Source organism: Rhinatrema bivittatum, chromosome 4, assembly GCF_901001135.1.
Source record: "Rhinatrema bivittatum chromosome 4, aRhiBiv1.1, whole genome shotgun sequence".
NCBI classification, from domain to species: Eukaryota; Metazoa; Chordata; class Amphibia; order Gymnophiona; family Rhinatrematidae; genus Rhinatrema; species Rhinatrema bivittatum.
The window spans coordinates 59,993,690-60,015,164 of NC_042618.1; the positions used below are offsets into that span (position 1 = coordinate 59,993,690).

Here is a 21,475-nt window from a genome sequence, read left to right on the forward strand (position 1 = left end):
GTCCCGAGGTTCTCCGAGGGGGGCGTGTCGGGGGCGTGTCGGGGGCGGGCCCGAACCGTGCAGCGTTTAGGGGGCGTGCTGGGAGCGTTTCGGGGGCGGACCCGGAGGCGTGGTTACGGCCCGGGGCGGCCCGGGGGCGTGGCCGCGCCCTCCGGACCCGCCCCCAGGTCGCGTCCCGGCGCGCAGGAGGCCCGTTGACGCGCGGGGATTTACGCCTCCTCCGGGAGGCGTAAATCCCCCGACAAAGGTAAGGGGGGGGCTTAGACAGGGCCGGGTGGGTGGGTTAGGTAGGGGAAGGGAGGGGAAGGTGAGGGGAGGGCAAAAGGAAGTTCCCTCCGAGGCCGCTCCGATTTCGGAGCGGCCTTGGAGGGAACGGGGGTAGGCTGCACGGCTCGGCGCGCGCCGGCTATACAGAATTGATAGCCTTGCGCGCGCCGATCCAGGATTTTAGTGGATACGCGCGGCTCCGCGCATATCTACTAAAATCCAGCGTACTTTTGCTTGCGCCTGATGCGCCAGCAAAAGTAGGCCTATTCACATAGTTTGAAAATCTACCCCAAAGTGTTGATTCTCACACTCTTCCACATCTGCCATGGTCTTGTGAAATTCAGCATGCCCATGGTCTGACGATCCTGCCAAAGGCTTCAGCTACTGCACACACTCATGTAAATACTGTACCATACACAATTGGAGAGATGCAATCCATGTGCTCTGGATCCATTCCAGAAGGCATATTAAAGTGATCCCGTGTTTGCTTTGTTCACTTTAAAGCAGACTCTACCACAACAGAATGGTGTAGTAGATGGACTACCTCAAAACTTGGGGAAGCCTGGACTCTATACTTACAATCCTTTGGGCTACTAGAAGGCAAGATGTTGGAACCTGTCACATCCTCATCTGCAAAGCCTTGAGAAAGTTATGTATTGAGATAGAACCAGAGTGTACTAAAGGCTGTAGAAAATGCAACAATCCAGAAATATCCATTTTTAGATTCTGTTCCTTCCTCACATTGATTGACAATGTCTTTGTTAAATTATCCAGAAAGCGAGAGTAGCTGAGATGTTCTGGAGGAGATATAAGTTGAGGCAACTCCAGCAGGGGATCTGAAGGAATTCCCATTGGATCCTCTTCATCTTACTACAGAGGGACACTTAGTCAGGGCCGTGATGATGAGGAAGAGCAAGGAGACCACCTTTGCTGGTCCAAGGGAGAAACAATCAATAGGAATTCAGAATGAGCAGATTCCACTTCTTCTCTTTCTGATTCAGGAATGGACTCTCTTGGAGGGTGTGAATCTTACCCTAGGACAGGGACTCACTCCTACCATAGAAGTCCATGAGGTGAGAACTGAACCTCTCACAGACACTGTGGGGCCCTTCTATGCGAGAAAAGCTCCTCCATCCTACAAAGGAGAGGTTCCAACTTCCCTCTTTAGACTTCAGGGCTTAAGGAGACAAAGAAAGTCTTAATTAACTCTGATAGCTGGGCTCCCATTGGCTGAAGAACTCTTGGCACAGGAGTTGGGGGTCAGAAATCCTCTTTGAACACCCAAATTGGCTCATTTTATTGAGTACTGGTTGTAATGTACTTCACACCAATTTTACTAATGTGTCTGTCTTACTGGTACTGGTACTAATCACGGATGTTGATAAGGTCATTCTCTGCTCCAAGGCCACACCATTCATGGTTGAAGAATACTTGCCCTTGCACTAAAGCAATCTGCTTTGATGAGACAGAAGTCATTCTGGAGTCCTGCAGCAAGGGGGCTGATTGTGTTTTGAGGTGTATTGCTGTTCTCCATGCCAATGAGACAGATGGTGCTTGAGCCGGTGCCAGGTCCAGGAAAAACAAATAGCTTGGTATTATGAAATCTTCTGCGCCAGAAACGACAAGGGCACCTGTGGTGAGGAAAATATTTTGCATCAAAGTGGGGCCCATCCTGGTGTGGACCCACACAAGATGCTGGCTTCTTTGTTACTAATGGAGATTGTCCCAGGGGGGATCCCTCATGTCACTTAGGCGCTCTTCTTAGTGCCTCATGTGGCACCATAGTCTTCCTCACCTCACTCAACCCCTGACCTGTGGCGGATCGGATAGCCAGCACCATGGGGGCACCCTTTTTTAACTTGTGGGAGAGAGGAAAAATTGAATCCTGCCTCTGCTTATGGCACCAAAAATCTGAATATGCTTTACTCCAGGAGAAGTGGTTCTGTTGTCTGCTCTTGTACTGAGACTTTGTGGCCTTACCCAAAGGTGCCTTCCAAAGAGTCTCCATCTTACAGGCATGGTACTTCTGCACCATCAGGGACATCTGACCACAACTGGAACAACTGGGAACATCATGACATGGGCCTAGGCAGTGACAGCAGTCAGAATTAGTGTCTGTGATGGACATAATGCCCATACTTGCAGGTCCTAAACCCACTGACCATAGGCTTTTTGGCTTTGGGTTTCTTAATTTCCTTTACTTCTAATTTTTTTTGGTAGAACTGAAAAGTTCTGTTGAAGGGCCGCTGAGGCAATGATAAGAGAAAAATATTTGCAAAAGTGAACTCGAGCAGAAAAGCGAGGCCAAAATAACAAGGTCCAAAATGTTAGAGAACATTCTAACATTTAACATTCCCAATCTATGTTAGATTGGAAATATGTCCATGCAGTAGTTCGGACAAAGAAAGACAGAGGAGCTCAGGAGACAGCGCACATGGGCGGGAAATCCTCCACATGCTCAGCATGACATTTACTGAGTTCTGAGAAATGGGTCCATATCAGCACTGTTAGATGATGTCACCTACAGATTATGGCCAGTTCACGCCTGCTTGTCAATGAAAAATCTGTTCAAATTCGGTAGGTCTATGATAGCATGGAGCCTTTCTGATTAATACAGACTGAGGGCACTTGTTGAAGCTACTGGCCCTCTATTCTTTCTCAGGTACTGACAGAAAAATGAACGAGATGAAAATAAATGATTCGATTGTAAGGAATTGGGTAACATTTTGGGTGAAGCGGGACCTATTCCAAAAAGATGAGTTCCACCTTATCCAAGGTGAACTAAGCTACTGGTCTTAACATTTAAAAAGGAGATAGAGCAACTTTTAAACTAGATCATAGGGGGAAAGCCAACAGTTCTTTAGGAGTGTGTGGCTCAGACTGAGTTATCTTCAAAAATTACTGCAAAATGGGAAAGTTAGAATAATCCAATAGAAAAATTGTGATAAAGGCTGAATTAGGCCATGTGCATTTAAATAAAAAGCAGACAGATTAATAATTCCTAACTATCCATTTCAAGTACTAGGCAGGCTGTGAATACAATTAAAAAGCGTACTTTGAATTATCTGTATGTGAATTCCAGAAATCTAAAAAATAAGAATGGAGGCTTAGAATATATAGCTGTCATGGTTGCTGGGATCTGGATAAACCACCCCAGGAGCGGTGCAGGACTACATGGGAGGCCACTGGGCTAGAAAAGGACCAGTCTTCCGCCCAGCCTGGCCCCTTCCCCACAGGTTGAGCCCTTGGGTTCTGGGGCCAGTAGGTCTTTGTGGCGGCAATACATCATGGTGAATCCAGACAGGCTGGAACAAAGCTAGATAGGCTGGAGCAAGGTTGAACAGGCTAGAGTAGAAAGCAGGAACTGAGTTAGGAGACAAGCACAGACAGAATCAGGGATATTGGGCAAGGGCAGGATACTGATACAGGGCAAGGCAGACAATAGCACGATTGGACTGGTTAGGGCAGGGCACGACAAGACCAAACAAAGTCAGCACTGGACATGGCAGATAAGACAGGACCGGGCAAGAACTAGGCAAGACAACACAGAACAGAGAAAGCAAAATTGCTTACCTGTAATAGGTGTTATCCTTGATGGAGAAGGTTTGGGAAGTCCCAAAACCACAGGGGGCCTGCCACTGTCAGGTTGACCAGATCCGTGAACCATAGACGGCGCGGCCACTCCGGAGCCATGAGAATCACTTCTGCCAGATGTAATTCTATTCGCCTGAGCACTTTGCCTATCAGAGGCCAAGGCCCTGGTTGTCGGCCAGGGAAGGACTAGAGCATCTACCCCCTCCGCTCCTGTCTCTCGCCGGCAACTGAAGAAGCAGGGTGCCTTGGCGTTCTTGAACGTCGCCATCAGGCCCATGCTGGGCGTGCCCCACCTGTCGCAGATGAGCTGAAAAGCCTCATCGGCTAACTCCCACTCTCCTGGGTCGAGACAGTGACGACTGAGAAAGTCTGCATGAACGTTGTCTACCCCGGCTATGTGAGACACCGCTATGCTGTCCAGGTACTGCTCCGCCCAGCTGATTAACTGATGAGCTTCTGCCGCCACGGGTTGACTCTTTGTCCCTCCCTGGCAATTGATGTAAGTAACGGTAGTCGCGTTGTCTGACAGGATCCTGACCGACTTCCTGCGGAGGAGTGGAAGGAAGGATTGTAAAGCTAGGCACACCACTCTGGTCTCCATGTGACTGATCGACCACCGTGCTTCCTCTCTGGACCACTGCCCCTGCATGGACTTCCCCAGACACACTGCTCCCCAACTGGAAAGGCTGGCATCCATGGTAACCACTGTCCACTCGGGAACCACCAGGGGAACTCCTCGGCTCATGTTTTCTAGGAGTAGCCACCAATCCAGTAACGTCACCCATATGTGAGGACTATCATCCTGCTTGTCCTGGGATAACATAAAAGCCCAAAGGTAGCAAGGCTGGAGGCCCGAAGGCCACTAGGCTATAGGTTTGAAAGGCCACAAGGTAGGATACAAGACTAGAACAGGCCTGGAGGCCACAAGGCAAGGCAAGGCAAGAAATGACCTACATAGACCGCAAGGCAAGGTTCAAGACAAGAATGGCCAGGTCAGAGAGCCAAGCTGATAAGGCTGGGTTACGTAAGGGTGAGACTTGAGTGTGATGAGGCAAAGGCATACTGGCAAGGCTGGGTTACATAAGGCTGAGTCTTAGGCGAGAGCAGTGAGGAGGAGCTTAGCAAGGCTAATTTTAATACTTATCCAGGTATATTCAGCGGCATTGCCGGGCCACAGAATATCCCGTGTAAGATAGTCGGCTGACTTTAAATATTGGCCTCATAATGTCTAAATGGTAATTGGCATTTAATATTGATAAGTGAAAGTGATGCATATAGGGAAGAATATTCCAAATTATAGTTATACAATGCTGGATTCCGCATTAGGCTCACCTCCCAGAAAATGGCTCTTGGAATCACTGTAGACAATACTTTGAAATTCTTGGCTCAGTGTGCAATTGCGGTCAAAAAAGTAAACAGAATGTTAGATATTATAAGGGAAGGAAAATAAAATAAAATGGAAGGTATCATAATGCCTTTGTATCGATTCATCATGTGAAAGCACCTTGAGTACTGTGTACAGTTCTAGTCATCCCATCTCAAAAAAGACATAGTGAGACTATAAAAAGTACAGAGAAAGGCAACCAAATAATAAAGGGGATGAAACGGTTCCCCTATGAGTAAAGCCTGGAGAAGAGACAGCTGTCATTTACCCTTTTCAATAGTGCTAAGACTAAGGGAAACGCCATGAAACTAATAGGTAGAACTTTTAAAACAAATTGGAGAAAATATGGCATTTCTTATTTTCTTACCAAAAACCCAACCAATACTGCTCAATGCATCAATACCAATACATACAACAAACAATGAAAACCTACCTAGTGAATCTAACAAGGGTGAGAGAAGGTGAACCTGAAAGCCCCATGATGAAAACATACAAAAATAAAGGGGTAGATTTTAAGACCTGTGCGCGGGCGTACATGTGCGTGCACTACTCGGCACGCACACATGTATGTGTGATTTTATAACTTGTGCGCGCAGGGGCACGCAAGTTATAAAATCAGGGGTCGGCATGCGCAAGGGGGTGCACACTACTGCACCTTGCGCATGCCGACGCCCGCGGGCTTCCCCCGTTCCCTCCCCTGTAACCTAACCTTCCCCCCCAGCCCTACTCTAACCCCCCCCCCCCCCCCAAATTCTTATCAAACCTTTTGCGCCTGCCTGGAGGCACGCAATCCTCCAACACACTGGCAAATGGCCGCTGGGTCGGAGGCCTCTGGCCCCACCCCGCCCCTGGACCACCCCTTTTTACAAGCCCCGGGACTTAGACGCGTCCCAGGACTTTATGCGTGTCGCCGGGCCTTTATAAAATAGGCCCGGCGCGTAAGGCACTCTACACGCATAGAGCTTTTAAAATCCGGCCCAAAATTTCTCTCAGTAAGAGAGACAAAGAAAGACTGCTAGGATCTATGGAAAAACTAGAACACCAGACAGGCTTCATTGGATGACATCATCCTCACATCTGAGAGGACTCCTACATACTGCTTGTCCTCGGAGAAAAAATATATACCATCAGAAGAAATAGCTTATTTTCCTTGAGATTTTCAAGATTGTTTTCTGGTCTGCATATCTTTGACTCTGCAATGGAACAAATTATTAAGTAGCTACTGAAGCATTTACTTTCCTGACAATGTCCATAAGGGGTTGGAACACCTACAACAAGAAACAGATGTTTTCTTAGTGATGTCAAAACCCAACCCTAGGAAAAAAAATCTTTGAATGTAAAAGTTATTTTCTTTGTTAGATAATCATTTTAGTACTATATAACCTTATGAAACATTTTAACATAACAATCTTTTTAAGTTAGCATAGCCAAAATGCTTCTTGGAAGTATCATTCTAAAAGTGCTAAACAAAACATCAGTTAAAGGAAATTATATCCTGTAGGTGTTGTTATGACCATCAGACGCAGGAGGCCGCAGACAACCCAACTCACATCATGTCTTGCCTTACTCTCCACTCCGGGTAAGCTCGCGGCTGTGGCTTGCCATTACCACTGCATTCCTCCTGGCTTTCGGGATTCCACGTGGCGTCTGGGATGCCGCCAACCTACTCTCCGACTCTGGGCTTCCCTAGGCGCGCACGCATGCCACCTGGCCTCCCTTAAAGGCCCTATGGCGGGAACTCCAGGGGTGTCCCTGGCTAATGACATCACAAGTCTGAGATATTTAAGCACCCCCTTTGGCCTACGCTAACCGACTTGGCAACGAGTGCCCTGAGCTCCTGTGGTGCTTGTACCAGTCTCCGGACCTGTGGTTCCTACCTTGGATCCCTGCTCTTCAAGCCTGGACTCTGGCTTTGGGTACCCGCTCCTCGGTGGCCTGCTCTGCACTTCCTTTTCGGGACTTTGTCCTACGCTTCCCTACTCCTCGGGGTAGTCTCAGTGTTACCACACCGGAGTTCCTGTCTCTACGCTTCCCCCCTCCTCGGGGTAGCCTCAGTGTTACCACACCGGAGTTCCTGTCTCTATGCTTCCCCACTCCTCAGGGTAGCCTCAGCGTACCACACCGGACATCCAGTCTCTACGGCTCCCTGCTCCTCAGGGTGGTCAAATAGCAGATGTCAAATCTGGGGAGTTATAAAAGGGTTTCTGCTCTGAAGCCATAAGATGGCTGCCTGACTCCAAGTGCTCTCTTGTGGAGAAAGTACGTGCTTAAATGAACTGATATACCATGAACTGAAATTATGGGCAAGACTAATAATGGCTATACAATTAATATAGTAAGCCTAAGATCCTTGTAGGCCTGAGTGATGCTTGTCAAGAAGAGGAAACTGGCTGTCAGGCACCCAATAAATATAAGAGTGATTTGCTAAGTTCAACATTGCTTATATGCACTTATACCTGATTGGCAGATAAATAAGAAGGGGCACTTAAGATATAAATGTAACTGACAGCTTTACTGTGTTACAAATTATTGGGAAGAATAAATACTATTCCATCATGTACTTTTAGAACCATACAATTTTTATAATTTCCAGTTTGCTCTTTAACAACGATTATCCAAACATTTCAGATTAAACATTACCTACCAATTTTGGTTATCAGGTTTCCAGCAAGATTCAGCTCTCTTAAAAGTTGCAGTGTGTGCAATCCCTGTTAAATTAACCAAGAGAAGAAACAATGCTTCAATAGTTTTCTTTAGAATATATTCTGTGATTGTTTTAGAAAATTGCAAGCCTGCTTAACATAAACAGCGTTCTCCATAGCTAGCAGGATGAATTAGCCATGACATGTGGATGACATAATCTAACAGCGTTTAACAGACCCTTCTCTACTAGCTCATAGAGCTTTTGCTGTAATGGGCATGTGCAGGAATTTATCCGTGCGTGCTGCCTCATGAACCCCTTAGTTGATTGCAAAGCTTAGCTTTAGCTAGGTAGTTGACTCTCCAGCAAAGTGGACAGACATTAAGCATGGCTCATTCATCCGCTGTCTAATGAGAACCCTGTTTACAGTACGCAAACGTGCCCTCTCCATCAACAAACAGGGCTGAATTTGCCATAACACATGGAACATCCCAAGCTGACGGTTGCAGTAGATCACTTTCTGAAAAACAACCCAGACCCTGCCCCGTGTGAAGAATGAAATAATAATGAACACACTGTTCAAAACATCTTGCCAAAATTACTGTCACTTTTTGATAGATTTGCCAGACAGTAATGGAATCTGAAGGTGTGAACTGATGACCAAGTTGCATCTTTGCAAATGTCAATAGACACGGCTCATAGATAAGCCACTTACTTGATAAGCCTTGACAGAGTCTGTGATCTAAAGGCCAGCCAGAGAATAGCAATGTGTGATAATCTGCCAGCTAGTTCAACACCGTGCACTGGGCAACTGCTATGCCTAGTCTGTTAGGATCATAAGAGACAAAAAATTGAGAAGTTTGGTGATGTGATTGAGTTCCCTTTAGATAATTTGCTAAGGTTGTTTTGCAATCCAGTGAATGGAAAGCCTATGTGCATGAGATTTTAGAAATAACATGGACAACATAATAGCTTGATTCAGAATCTACTTTGGGCAGAAACTTGGCGTGAGTGCGGAGCACAATTCTGTTGTAGAAAATCTGCATTTGTGGTGAGTAATGAACCAATGCTTGAAGCTCACAGACTCTTCTAGCCAACATAATAGCAACAAGGAACATTGCTTTCCAGGTGAGGAACTTTAAGGAAGCTGACTTTAATTGTTCATAAAGTGGTTTCATTAGTTGTGCCAATACAACATTGAGATCCCATGGCACTGATGGCTAGGCAATCAGAGATCCCATATGCCATAAGTCTTTCTTGAACTTTGACACTAAAGGATGCATGAATATTGATTTCTCATCCACTTGAATATGGTAAGCCACAATGGCACTGAGATGAATTTTGATTGAAAATGTATTGGGACCCAAGGAGGATAGAGAGAATAAGTAATGAAGAAACTCCTTTGACTTGCAGGTAAATGAGTCCAGGGAGCTTGCTTAAAACCAAGATGAAAATCTTTTCCACTAAAAACTGAAAGCCCTTTGATTTGAAGGCTTCCTGATGGAAATTACAATATCTTCAACTTCCTTAGACAGTGACAGCAATGATACTAGCGAGCATAAAACACCATGCTGTCAAGTTGAGAGTTAGATGATTAAAATGATATAGACGACCCCCCTGCTGAATTAGCAAAGTCGGATCAAATCCCAGAGGGATCGAAGGGCTGAATGACAATCTGACAAGGTAAGAGAACCATACTTATCTGGACCATGCTGAGCAATGAGGATCAGACACGCCCAATGCCTTCTGCACTGTTCTTGCCACCAATGGAAGTGGTGGAAAAGCATTCAGCAAATCTGCTTCCTACTCAAGCAGAAAAGCATCTGAAGTGGATCTCAACTTGTTTTGGAGGATGGAGCAGAATATGTCTTCTTTCCCGTCATCCTCTGATGTGACCAAATCAGTTGATAAGAGACCCCAGAGATCGGACAGCCTGTCTACTATTGCTGGATCAAGAGACCACTTGTAGGGACAAAATGCTCTGCTGAGGTGATCTGACAATGTGTTGGAAATCCTAGAAAGATAGGATGCTTGCAAGTTCAAAATTCTTAGGGATTCCTTGCAGAGGGTCCACGACCCTGTGTTCCCTTGCTTGTTCACATAGAACATTACTATTTGGTTGTCAGTTTGGATAAGAATTCTCTTTCCCTGAAGATGTGAAAAAAAAAACTTTTAATGCATGTCTGATTGCTTGTAGCTCCAGGAAACTGATCTGAAACAGATGTTCTGTTGACGACCAGACTCCTTGAGTTTGGAAGAAGCCAAACTCTTCCAAACTCAAGGATGCATCTATCCCCTGGTGGATGCATCTGTTGCCATTTTGTATGCCACATATTTATCTATTTATTTAATTATTTTAAAAATTCTTCTTAATTGCCTTCCTGATTACATCTCTCAAAGTGATTTACAACAAAAATTAAAACAATATATTATAAACAACTGAACACATTAAAACCAAATATCATAAAACAATTGGCCCGCATGCCAAAATTAGCTGACAATGTCTCTTCCCTAATGCTAATCACTCGTCAAGCTAATGACATGAGCCATGTTTTTTAATTCTTTCGAAAACTCACAGTTTTTTTCTCATCCCTAAAATCTTGTGGTAGACTACTCCACATGCCTAGGACCATAAATAAAGCAAAATTGCTTACCTTGTAATAGGTGTTATCCCAGGACAGCAGGATGTAGTCCTCACATACGGGTGATTTCACTGACAGAGCCCCTATTGCGGGAAAACTTTCTGTCAAAGTTTCTAGAAACTTTTGACTGGCCCTGTGAGGCCCACTGAGCATGCCCAGCATGCCATGATATTTTCTGCCACAGGGGTCTCTCTTCAGTCTCGTATGTAGCAATAAGCTTTAGTAAAAAATAAAATAATAAAATGTATGAGACCCAACTCCGCAGGGTGGCAGGTGGGTTTCATGAGGACTACATCCTGCTGTCCTGGGATAACACCTATTACAAGGTAAGCAATTTTGCTTTATCCCAGGCAAGCAGGATGCTAGTCCTCACATGTGGGTGATTAGCAAGCTAGAGGCTGAGTCATTTTGTAGTGAAGCAACAGTGAAGTATTGTTGTTGAAAATGAGGCAGCCGAAGATCACAGCAGATTGGATGTAGAAGACAGATTGTCCATAGGCTGAATCTTGTCGTCCTTCTTTGTCCAAACAGTAATGAGCTACAAAGGTGTGAAGCGAACTCCATGTTGCTGCTTTACATATGTCAAGAATTGGCACTGAACGATAGTGTGCTACTGAGGTTGACATTGCTCTTACTGAATGTGCCTTTACTCTCCCTTGGAGAGGAAGGCCTGCTTCTTCATAGCAAAACTGTATACAATCCGCTAGCCAATTGAATAGAGTACGTTTGCCCACTGCTTTGCCCGGTTTGTTTGGATCATAAGATACAAAGAGTTGAGTGGATTTCCTGTGGACTGCAGTGCGGTCTAAGTAAAATGCTAGCGCACGCTTACAGTCCAAGGTATGTAAAGCCTCTCCTTGGTGAGAATGAGGCCTTGGAAAGAATGTGGGTAAAACTATGGATTGGTTCAAGTGGAATTCCGTAACCATCTTAGGGAGGAATTTTGGATGTGTACGGAGAACCATTCTGTCATTTAGGAATTTTGTATAGGTTGAGTACGTGACAAGTGCTTGTAACTCACTAGCCCTTCTAGCCGATGTAATCGCTATAAGGAAGATAGTCTTCCATGTGAGAAATTTAAGATCTCAGGAATTCATGGGTTCAAAAGGAGAACGCATGAGTCTTGTTAAGACTAGATTCAGGTCGCATTCTGTGACAGGTGGCCAAAATGGTGGTTTAAGGTGAATTAAACCTCTCATAAATCTACTAACAAGAGGATGTATGGATATTGGTGCATCTCCCATCTTGTTATGGTAAGCTGAGATTGCACTTAAATGTACTCTTACAGATGAAGTGTGGAGACCAGAATCTGAAAGATGGCATAAGTAATCTAGTAGAGAAGTTGTGGGGCAGGAGAAAGGGTCAATACTCTTTTGCCTGCACCACAAAGTAAACCTTTTCCATTTCGAAGAATGGTTCTTTCGTGTTGAAGGTTTACGTGAAGCTATAAGCACTTGAGATACATTTGTTGAAAGATTGAGTGGTTGTAAAATTAAGCTTTCAACATCCATACCGTCAAGGATAGGGATTGAAGGTTGGGATGGTGCTACTGACCCTGATCCTGAGTTATGAGATTGGGAGCTACACCCAGGCGAATTGGATCCCTGATCGAGAGGTCTAGAAGTGTGGGAAACCATACTTGTCGAGACCAATACGGAGCTATGAGGATCATGGACCCTTTGTCCTGTTGTAGCTTCACTAGAGTTTTGGTTATGAGCGGTATCGGAGGATACGAGTATAGAAGGCCTGAGTTCCAGGGGACAGCAAAGGCGTCCTTGGCTGGCTGGTTTTTCTATTTGTGTAGAGAACAGAATCTGTCCACTTTGTGATTCAGTTGTGATGCAAAGAGGTCCATTGTTGGTTGTCCCCAACGTTGGAATATCGTGGTCACTACTGAGGGATCCAGGGACCACTTGTGTGGTTGGAACTGACGACTGAGGTGATCTACAACTACGTTGTGGATGCCCACTAGATAAGTGGCCCGGAGAAACAAGGAATGTGTTAGGGCCCAGTCCCAAATTTGTGCAGCTTCTTGACAAAGGAGATACGAGCCCATACCTCCCTGTTTGTTGATGTACCACATGGCTACTGTGTGGTTCGTTTGGTTTAGAACAGTCTTGTGTGAAAGGCAGTCCTTGAACGTATGCAGAGCATAACGTATAGCTTGAAGTTCTAGGAAATTGATTTGAAATGTTGCTTCGAGTTTTGTCCAAGTACCCTGGGTTTGGAGATTGTTTATGTGAGCTCCCAATCCAAGGTGGATGCATCTGTAGTTAAAGTTATTTGTGGGACTGGTTGTTGGAAGGGTAGGCCCTTGCACAAATTGTCCATGTTCGCCCACCAAAGTAGAGATGAACGTAGCTGGTGGGTTACTTGAATTGGAGAGGACAGTGGTTGAATGGCTTGGATCCATTGTGATCTTAAAGTCCATTGGGTTACCCTCATGGCTAACCGTGCCATAGGAGTAACATGCACTGTGGAGGCCATGTGGCCTAGTAAGGTTAGAAACTGATGAGCTGTTGCTTGTTTCTTCGAGTGAATTGAGTGTGCCAGAAGGGCAAGTGTCTCTGCTCGATCCTTGGGTAGAAAGACCTTTGAGAGGATAGTGTTCAATTCTGCTCCTATGAATTGAAACAGGTGAGATGGAATGAGATGGGACTTTGGTTAATTGATGAGAAAGCCCATGGAGTGAAGTAGAGTAATTGTTCGACTGAGAGAAGCCAGAGCTCCTTGTTGAGATTGACTTCTGATGAGCCAGTCGTATAAATAGGGAAAGACATGGACACTTTCTTTGTGCAAGTGTGCTGCTATTACTGCTAGATATTTGGTGAATACTCTGGGAGCGGAGGCGAATCCGAATGGAAGCACTCTGTATTGGAAATGCTGATGACACACCATGAAGCACAGGTACTTGCGATGAGGGGGAAATATTGGAATGTGAGCGTAAGCATCTTGAAGATCCAGAGAACAAAGCCAATCTCTTGTTTGAAGAAGTGGAAGCATGGTGCCTAGAGAAACCATCCTGAACTTTTCTTTCTTCAGAAATTTGTTGAGATTTCTGAGGTCTAGGATGGGACATAGGCCTCCGGTTTTCTTTGGAATGAAGAAATAACGGGAATAGAATCCTCTGCCCTGCTGAGTCTGGGGCACGAGCTCTGAGGGTGGATAATTCTACTTGCAGTTGGATTATGTGATTTTCGCTTAGAGAAGAAGGTCTCGGAGGAGAATCTTTTGGTATTGAGAGGAAATTGAGTTGGTAACCTCGAGATATTATTGCAAGTACCCATTGGTCTGTTGTTATTTGCACCCAATGGTTGTAAAAGTAGGATACTCAACCTCCTACCGGAAGCTGTGGATGAGGATTGGAGAGATGGCTTTGGTCTCTGGGAAAAATCTTAAAAGCCAGCAGCCGGTCCCGTCTGTGGTGGAGGTTGAGGCCTAGCTGCCCTAGGCTGTCTGGGCTGAGGTCTTTGTTGCAGCCTAGAAGACCTGCTCCTAGATGTTGGAGGGTAATACCATCTTTGTCAGTAGAAGGGTCTTCTAGGCTCTTTCCTTTGAGGCCTACGAGATGACTGCGTAGCCGGATCCTGTGGAATTAATGAAAGTTGTCTTAAGGTTTCTGTATGCTCTTTCAATTGAGCAACGGCATCTTGTACCTTGGAACCAAAAAGGTTATCACCAAGACATGGGAGGTCAACCAATTTTTCCTAGACTTCAGGCCTGAGGTCAGAGGCTTTAAGCCAAGCCCAACGTCGTGCACTTATACCTGATGCAGCCACTCTGGATGCTGTTTCAAAGCCATCATAGGCAGCACGGACCTTGTGCTTGCTCGCTTCCAGCCCTTTATGGATAATTGCCTGGGCTGCTTCTTGATGTTGTTGTGGTAAGGATGGTATAAACTCCAGCATCTGTTTCCACAGATTTCTTTGGTATTGAGTCATGTATAATTGGTAAGAAGATATTTTAGAATTTAACATGGCTCCTTGATAGACCTTCCTTCCCAGGGAATCCAAGAATCTGTTATCTTTTTCCAGGGGAGTTGAGGAATGTGGTCTTATCCTCTTTGATTTCTTTTGTGCAGATTCCACCACCACTGATTGCTGTGGAATCTGTGACTTCTGGTAGCCAGGAGCAGACTGCACCAAATATGTTGTGTCCATTCTTTTATTTACAGCAGGCACTGAGCATGGATGCTCCCAAAGTCGATGTTGTAGGTCCAGAAGGACATTATGGACTGGTATGGCTACTACCTGCTTTGGAGGGTCTACAAACTGGAGAACCTCCAATGTCTGTTGCCTTGAATATTATTCCATCACCAAGGTGAAAGGTATGGTGTCAGCCATTTCCTGGATGAAATAGGTGAAAGATAAATCCTCCGGTGAAGATTTCTTTCTTGGGTCTGGAGGTGAAGGATCTGACATTAAATCTTCAGATGAGGTGTCTGTTTGACCATTGTCCCAAGTATTATATGGATCTTCTCTAGGTGGAGATTGTGGAGAAGGTCTAGGTGGACGAGGAAGCCCTGAAGGACCTGGTTGTGGATCATCAAAGGGTATGTCTTCCGGCTGTTCTTTGTGAGGTATGGGAGGAAGAGCACCGACTACCTCATCAAATCTTTTCATTAAAAGTTGATAGAGTGCCAGTTCTGGATGTCCTGGGTCTTCAGATAAGCTTGGCATCGATGGTCTCGGGGCCGAAATCGGAGATGGCGTCGGTGTCATCGATGGCCGTGTCAGTGGCACAGTGGCTGGTATCAGTGTAGGCACCGGCATCGATGGAGTCATCGGCATCGGTGCAGTCACCAGCTTCGGTGGAATCACCGGCTTCGGTAATAGTACTGGCATCGATGAAGGCACAGGAGTAGGTATCTGTTCCTTATGGGCCTGGAGCACCGCTTGCCGGATAAAATCCGACAATTCCTGCAGAACAGATGATGCAGGCAGAACAGCTGAACGCGGTGGAGTTGTCGATACCCCTTCCACAGAGCCCTGTGGAGGTTCGACTATTGTTATTTCTTCGGAAGGTGAAGGCCCCGGCGTCGAGGGTAGCGGTGTTTCCTGTAGTTTAAGCCGCTTAGCAGTCGGTTCCTCCGGGGAGAGAAGCGCCACTGGAGTCGATGTATGCCGATGTCTGTGACGGTGTTTCGGCCGGTGCTCGATTACTGACCTTGTCGATGCCGTCGATGTCGATGGTGATGGATGATCCCCGGACCCCTCTGGACGACGTTTTTTCAATATTATTCTTTTTGAAACTCCGGCCGGAGACGATTTTGATGATTTTGAGGGAGAAGGAAGAAAAAGATGAAAAAGATGTTCCATCTTCTCTTGGCGAAGTTTTCTTCCTTTGGGAGTCATCTCTGCACATTTTGGGGAGGTTGAGACATCATGTTTATCCCCCAAACAAAGGACACACTCGAGGTGTGGGTCTATAATGGACATTGTCCGATTACAGACAGGACATTTTTTAAATTCGATAGCCATTTTCTATCGACAGCCGTCGATGAAATGAGGGAAAAAATTATGAGAAAAAAGTATTTACTCAGGGAGATCCCTTATGGGAGAAAAAGTGAGAAAATAAGTGACTTTTCAGTCAGCAAACTCTGTGAGAAAACTCACAAGGCTCCTTGCTCCGCGATGCTTACAGCAGCGCGGAACATAAGAACATAAGAAATTGCCATGCTGGGTCAGACCAAGGGTCCATCAAGCCCAGCATCCTGTTTCCAACAGAAGCCAAAACCAGGCCACAAGTACCTGGCAATTACCCAAACAATAAGAAGAACCCATTCTACTGATGCAATTAATAACAGTGGCTATTCCCTAAGTAAAATTGATTAATAGCCATTAATGGACTCCTCCAAGAACTTATCCAAACCTTTTTTGAACCCAGCTACACTAACTGCACTAACCACATCCTCTGGCAACAAATTCCAGAGCTTTATTGTGCGTTGAGTGAAAAAGAATTTTCTCCGATTAGTCTTAAATGTGCTACTTGCTAACTTCATGGAATGCCCCCTAGTCCTTCTATTATTCGAACGTGTAAATAACCGAGTCACATCTACTTGTTCAAGACCTCTCATGATCTTAAAGACCTCTATCATATCCCCCCTCAGCCGTCTCTTCTCCATTCTGAACAGCCCTAACCTCTTCAGCCTTTCCTCACAGGGGAGTTGTTCCATCCCCTTTATCATTTTGGTTGCCCTTCTCTGTACCTTCTCCATCGCAACTATATCTTTTTTGAGATGCGGCGAACAGAATTGTACACAGTATTCAAGGTGCGATCTCACCATGGACCGATTCAGAGGCATTATGACATTTTCTGTTCTATTAACCATTCCCTTCCTAATAATTCTTAACATTCTATTTGCTTTTTTGACTGCTGCAGCACACTGAGCCGACGATTTTAAAGTATTATCCACTATGATGCCTAGATCTTTTTCCTGGGTGGTAGCTCCTAATATGGAACCTAACATCGTGTAACTACAGCAAGGGTTATTTTTCCCTATATGCAACACCTTGCACTTGTCCACATTAAATTTCATCTGCCATTTGGATGCCCAATCTTCCAGTCTTGCAAAGTCCTCCTATAATGTATCACAGTCTGCTTGTGATTTAACTACTCTGAATAATTTTGTATCATCCGCAAATTTGATAACCTCACTCGTCGTATTCCTTTCCAGATCATTTATATATATATTGAAAAGCACCGGTCCAATTACAGATCCCTGAGGCACTCCACTGTTTACCCTTTTCCACTGAGAAAATTGACCATTTAATCCTACTTTGTTTCCTGTCTTTTAACCAGTTTGTAATCCACGAAAGGACATCGTCTCCTATCCCATGACTTTTTAGTTTTCGTAGAAGCCTCTCATGAGAGACTTTGTCAAACGCCTTCTGAAAATCCAAATACACTACATCTACTGAAGAGAGACCCCTGTGGCAGAGAATATCATGGCATGCTGGGCATGCTCAGTGGCCTCACAGGGCCAGTCAAAAGTTTCTAGAAACTTTGACAGAAAGTTTTCCCGCAATAGGGCTCCATCAGTGACGTCACCCATATGTGAGGACTAGCATCCTGCTTGTCCTGGGATAAGAATGATTTATTTGCTATCCACTGCTGTCAAAACCTTTTTACCTCTGGAAGTTGTAATAAATGTCTGTTCACTGACTTCAAATTCCTCCCTGTTTCATGCCATTTTAATTTACCTCACAAAGGTTTTCTGGGCCTTGCTCCTACAGATCAAGGCTCAAAGGCAGAATGATAGCTCTGACAGGAGGAACGCTCTCTCCTCTAGGATGTTTATCCATGCCCCAATTAATTTTATTTTTAGGTTAGGAACAAGATTCGACTGTTACATGCCCCGCCCGTGGCTGTCCCACACACGGGACCACTCACCTGTATAGTTCCTCAGCGGATCCCGGAACGACCTCCCTCGCGGAAGTTGCTAGCCAAGCTAGGCCCTGGTGTCCCGCGGCATCGGTCGCCGGGCCTTCCTCTGCGCGCCAGGCCTCACGCCGAGGTTCGGCGTCTCCTGCCATGCTAGCCACGCTCCTATGCGCGCTCAGACCACCCGGACACTTGTAGGGCAGAGGGCGGGTCTTGGTTCCGCGGCACGCCCTGATTGATCTAACAATATAAGGAAGTTCCTGCCTCCACTTCCTTGCTTTGCATGTGGTGCAGTGCCTAAGGTGAAAAGACCTTGATCCAAAGGTCATGGGGTCAAATCCTACTCTCGGCGCTTCCAAGAATTGATTCCAAGCTCGTGGGTCCCAGTTCCCACTTCAAGAATTCCTAAAACTGGAATATTACTGTCCTGTTCAGTTGCTCACCCTGGACTTTGCTCCTGTGGATTGGTTCCTGGTCTTCTGTGCTCCTGCCGATGGCTGGAGAGGTGGCCCAGCAGGATGAAGATGGAGCACTGCTTTAGGTTGGCTTGTATGCTAGATTGTCTCTCTGCTTGTTCCAGGATCCTTCTGTTCCTGTGTTCATCTGTCTAGCCAGTAGTACCCTTGTACTGACCTCGGCTAGTTCCTTGCCTGTCCACAACCTCTGCTAGTTCCTGCCCTGCCTGTCTGTCTGTGGCCTTCCTCAAGACCTCAGCTTGCTCCAGACCTGCTTGCCTGTCTGTCACCTACCTCAACCTGCTCACCTGCCGACCTCTGACCGTATCTGACCCTTGCCTTGTTGACCACTCCTCAGACTGACCTATAGACATTGACCTTTTGCCTGCCTGACCTTGTCTCCAGAATCTGGCTCTGTTCCTTGCCTTGTCATCACCAACTCTGTTCTGGTTCTCCTTGCCAGCTTGAACCGGACCGTGCTCCTTCTGTGTCTGTGGGCACGCTGGACTTCTATACTCCCAGGAGACCCTGTGAGGCCCATCTAAGTCCAAGTGGTCTGGGTCCCTTTGGGCTCCTCTCAGGGGGACCTCGGGCTTCCAGTGGTGAAGCTCTACCTAGCCTCTGTCTCCTCCAGTGTTCTGCCCCCTGGGGCCAGTTACCTCCTGTTCCCTTTCAGGAGCCATTCCATCCTTGCCCCAGGACAAGGGTTCACCCCTAAGCGCAATATCAACCTGGCAAAGATAATGAACTCTAGCAACTGAAGGAACTGGATTGCCTTTTGCAAGTACTCCAACATCCTAACCAGTTATCCAGGTAATGAAAAACACAAATACCCTGATGAGAAAAGTGAACTGCCACTCTTCTTAGGGATCTCATGAAAAACCTTGGTATTGCTGAGATCCCAAAAGGGAGAACCATATGTTGCTAATAAGAAGAATCCACTAAAAAGCAGAGGGATTTCCAATTGGAGTGATGTATGGGTATATGAGCACAAGCATCTTTCAGATCCAAGATGTACATCCAGTCTCTCGCTTGAATGGATGGCAAGATGGTAGGGAGAGAGTTCATTTTGAACTTCTCCCATTACAGTCTTTGTAAATCCAGGATTGGTCTCAATCCTCATGACTTCTTGGGGATAAGGAAATAGCAAGAGTAGAACCCCCAGCCAAGTTCCTTGGGAGGTACCAGTTCTATTGCTTGCTGTCTAAAAAGGGACTCCACCTCAAGCCAGAGCTGGTTCGAGTGAGATGGATCTGGATTAAAGGCCAAACAATGGTACATCATTGGGGACAGAAGAAGCACAAACGGTAACCAAACTCTACAATTTTGAAGACCCAATGGTCCTTGGTGATCTTCCACCACTTTTCCAGGAAAAGGAAATTCCTCCCCCCTAACAGAGTTGATTCCCATCAAAAACGCTGGACTTGTTGTGGCATCTTTGGTTGATGTCTCTTGTGCTAAAGTCCATGAGCCAGAAGCTGCTGTAGTGAATGCACAGGTGGTGCATAGTACTGTTGAAATTGGCAAAAAAGTCATATCTGGAAGAAGGAGCATTTAAAAGTGAAGTAATGGCATCTAGAAGAAGACAGTTGTTCAGATCCCATTGAGAGACTGGATAACAGCATGATGCTCCTTAATTTGGGAGATTGTTTCCCTGACCTTGCCTTCAAAAATGTTGTTTGTCCCCTGAACAAGGCACGGTCACAAAAGCTACGGGCTCTCAACCAAGCCACCCGACATGCTCTGATGGCTACTGCAGAAGATCTTGCTGCGGTATCAAATGATTCACAGACCAAGTACAGAAGATGACGTTTGCACTCCTCCATATCTAAAAGAGCCCACTGACAGCTCTGGAAGGCTTTTCCTCAAAATTATCCATTTACATTTTACATTTACATTTATTAAAAATGTATTAGTCGCTTAACACAGAAAAGGCCTAGGTGACATACAGAAAAAAAACATTCATAAAATCAAATAACACACACTAAACAATAACAAAATAAAAATAGCAGGAACCCATAGTAACATACTAACATAGTAATGATGGCAGAAAAAGACCAAAATGGCCCATCCAGTCTGCCCAGCAAGCTTCGCAAGGTAGTCACCGCTGCTCCGTTCAGGTTACCCCCATGTTTCTCTTAAGGATAGTAACTGCCGCTCTGTGCCGGTTTAGCTTTTTTATTTATTCCCATCCTCTGGCCTTTTAAGGATCCACAGGGGTAGATTTTCAGACGAGCGCGAATAGCCTACTTTTGTTTGCGCTCCAGGCGCAAACAAAAGTACGCTGGATTTTAGTAGATACGCGCGTAGTCGCGCGTATCGGCTAAAATCCTGGATCGGCGCGCGCAAGGCTATCGATTTCGTATAGCCTGCGCGCGCCGAGCCGCGCAGCCTACCCCCGTTCCCTCCTAGGCCGCTCCGAAATCGGAGCGGCCTAGAAGGGAACTTTCCTTTGCCCTCCCCTCACCTTCCCCTCCCTTCCCCTACCTAACCCACCCGCCCGGCCCTGTCTAAACCCCCATCCTACCTTTGTCGGGGGATTTACGCCTCCCGAAGGGAGGCGTAAATCCCCGCGCGCGAGCGGGACTCCTGCGCGCCGGGCCGCGACCTGGGGGCGGGTACGGAGGGCGCGGCCACGCCCCCGGGCCGTAGCCACGCCCCGTACCCGCCCCCAAAACGCTGTCGACACGCCCCCGCAACGCCGCGCGCTCCGGCCCCGCCCCCCGACACGCCCCCCTCCGAGAACCCCGGGACGTACGCGAGTCCCGGGGCTCTGCGCGCGCCGGGAGGCCTATGTAAAATAGGCTTCCCGGCGCGCAGGGCCCTGCTCGCGTAAATCCGCCCGGTTTTGGGCGGATTTACGCGAGCAGGGCTCTGAAAATCCGCCCCACAGTGTTTATCCTATGCCCCTTTGAAATCCTTCACAGTTTTAGTCTTCACCACTTCCTCCGGAAGGGCATTCCAGGCATCCACCACCCTCTCAGTGAAGAAATATTTCCTGACATTGGTTCTAAGTCTTCCTCCCTGGAGTTTCAAATCGTGACCCCCTAGTTCTACTAAATCTTTTCCAATGGAAAAGGTTTGTTGACGACCATGGATCATTAAAACC

General features: G+C 46.3%; 1 protein-coding gene across 1 annotated transcript in view; it reads right to left on the bottom strand.

Annotated features, from left to right (window-relative positions):
• Positions 1-21,475, bottom strand: part of LRRC9 (leucine rich repeat containing 9) — a 1,004,248-nt gene that overhangs the window by 913,216 nt on the left and 69,557 nt on the right. The window contains 1 exon segment of the mRNA XM_029598189.1: positions 7,890-7,953. Coding sequence (XP_029454049.1) covers positions 7,890-7,953 — 64 coding nt within the window.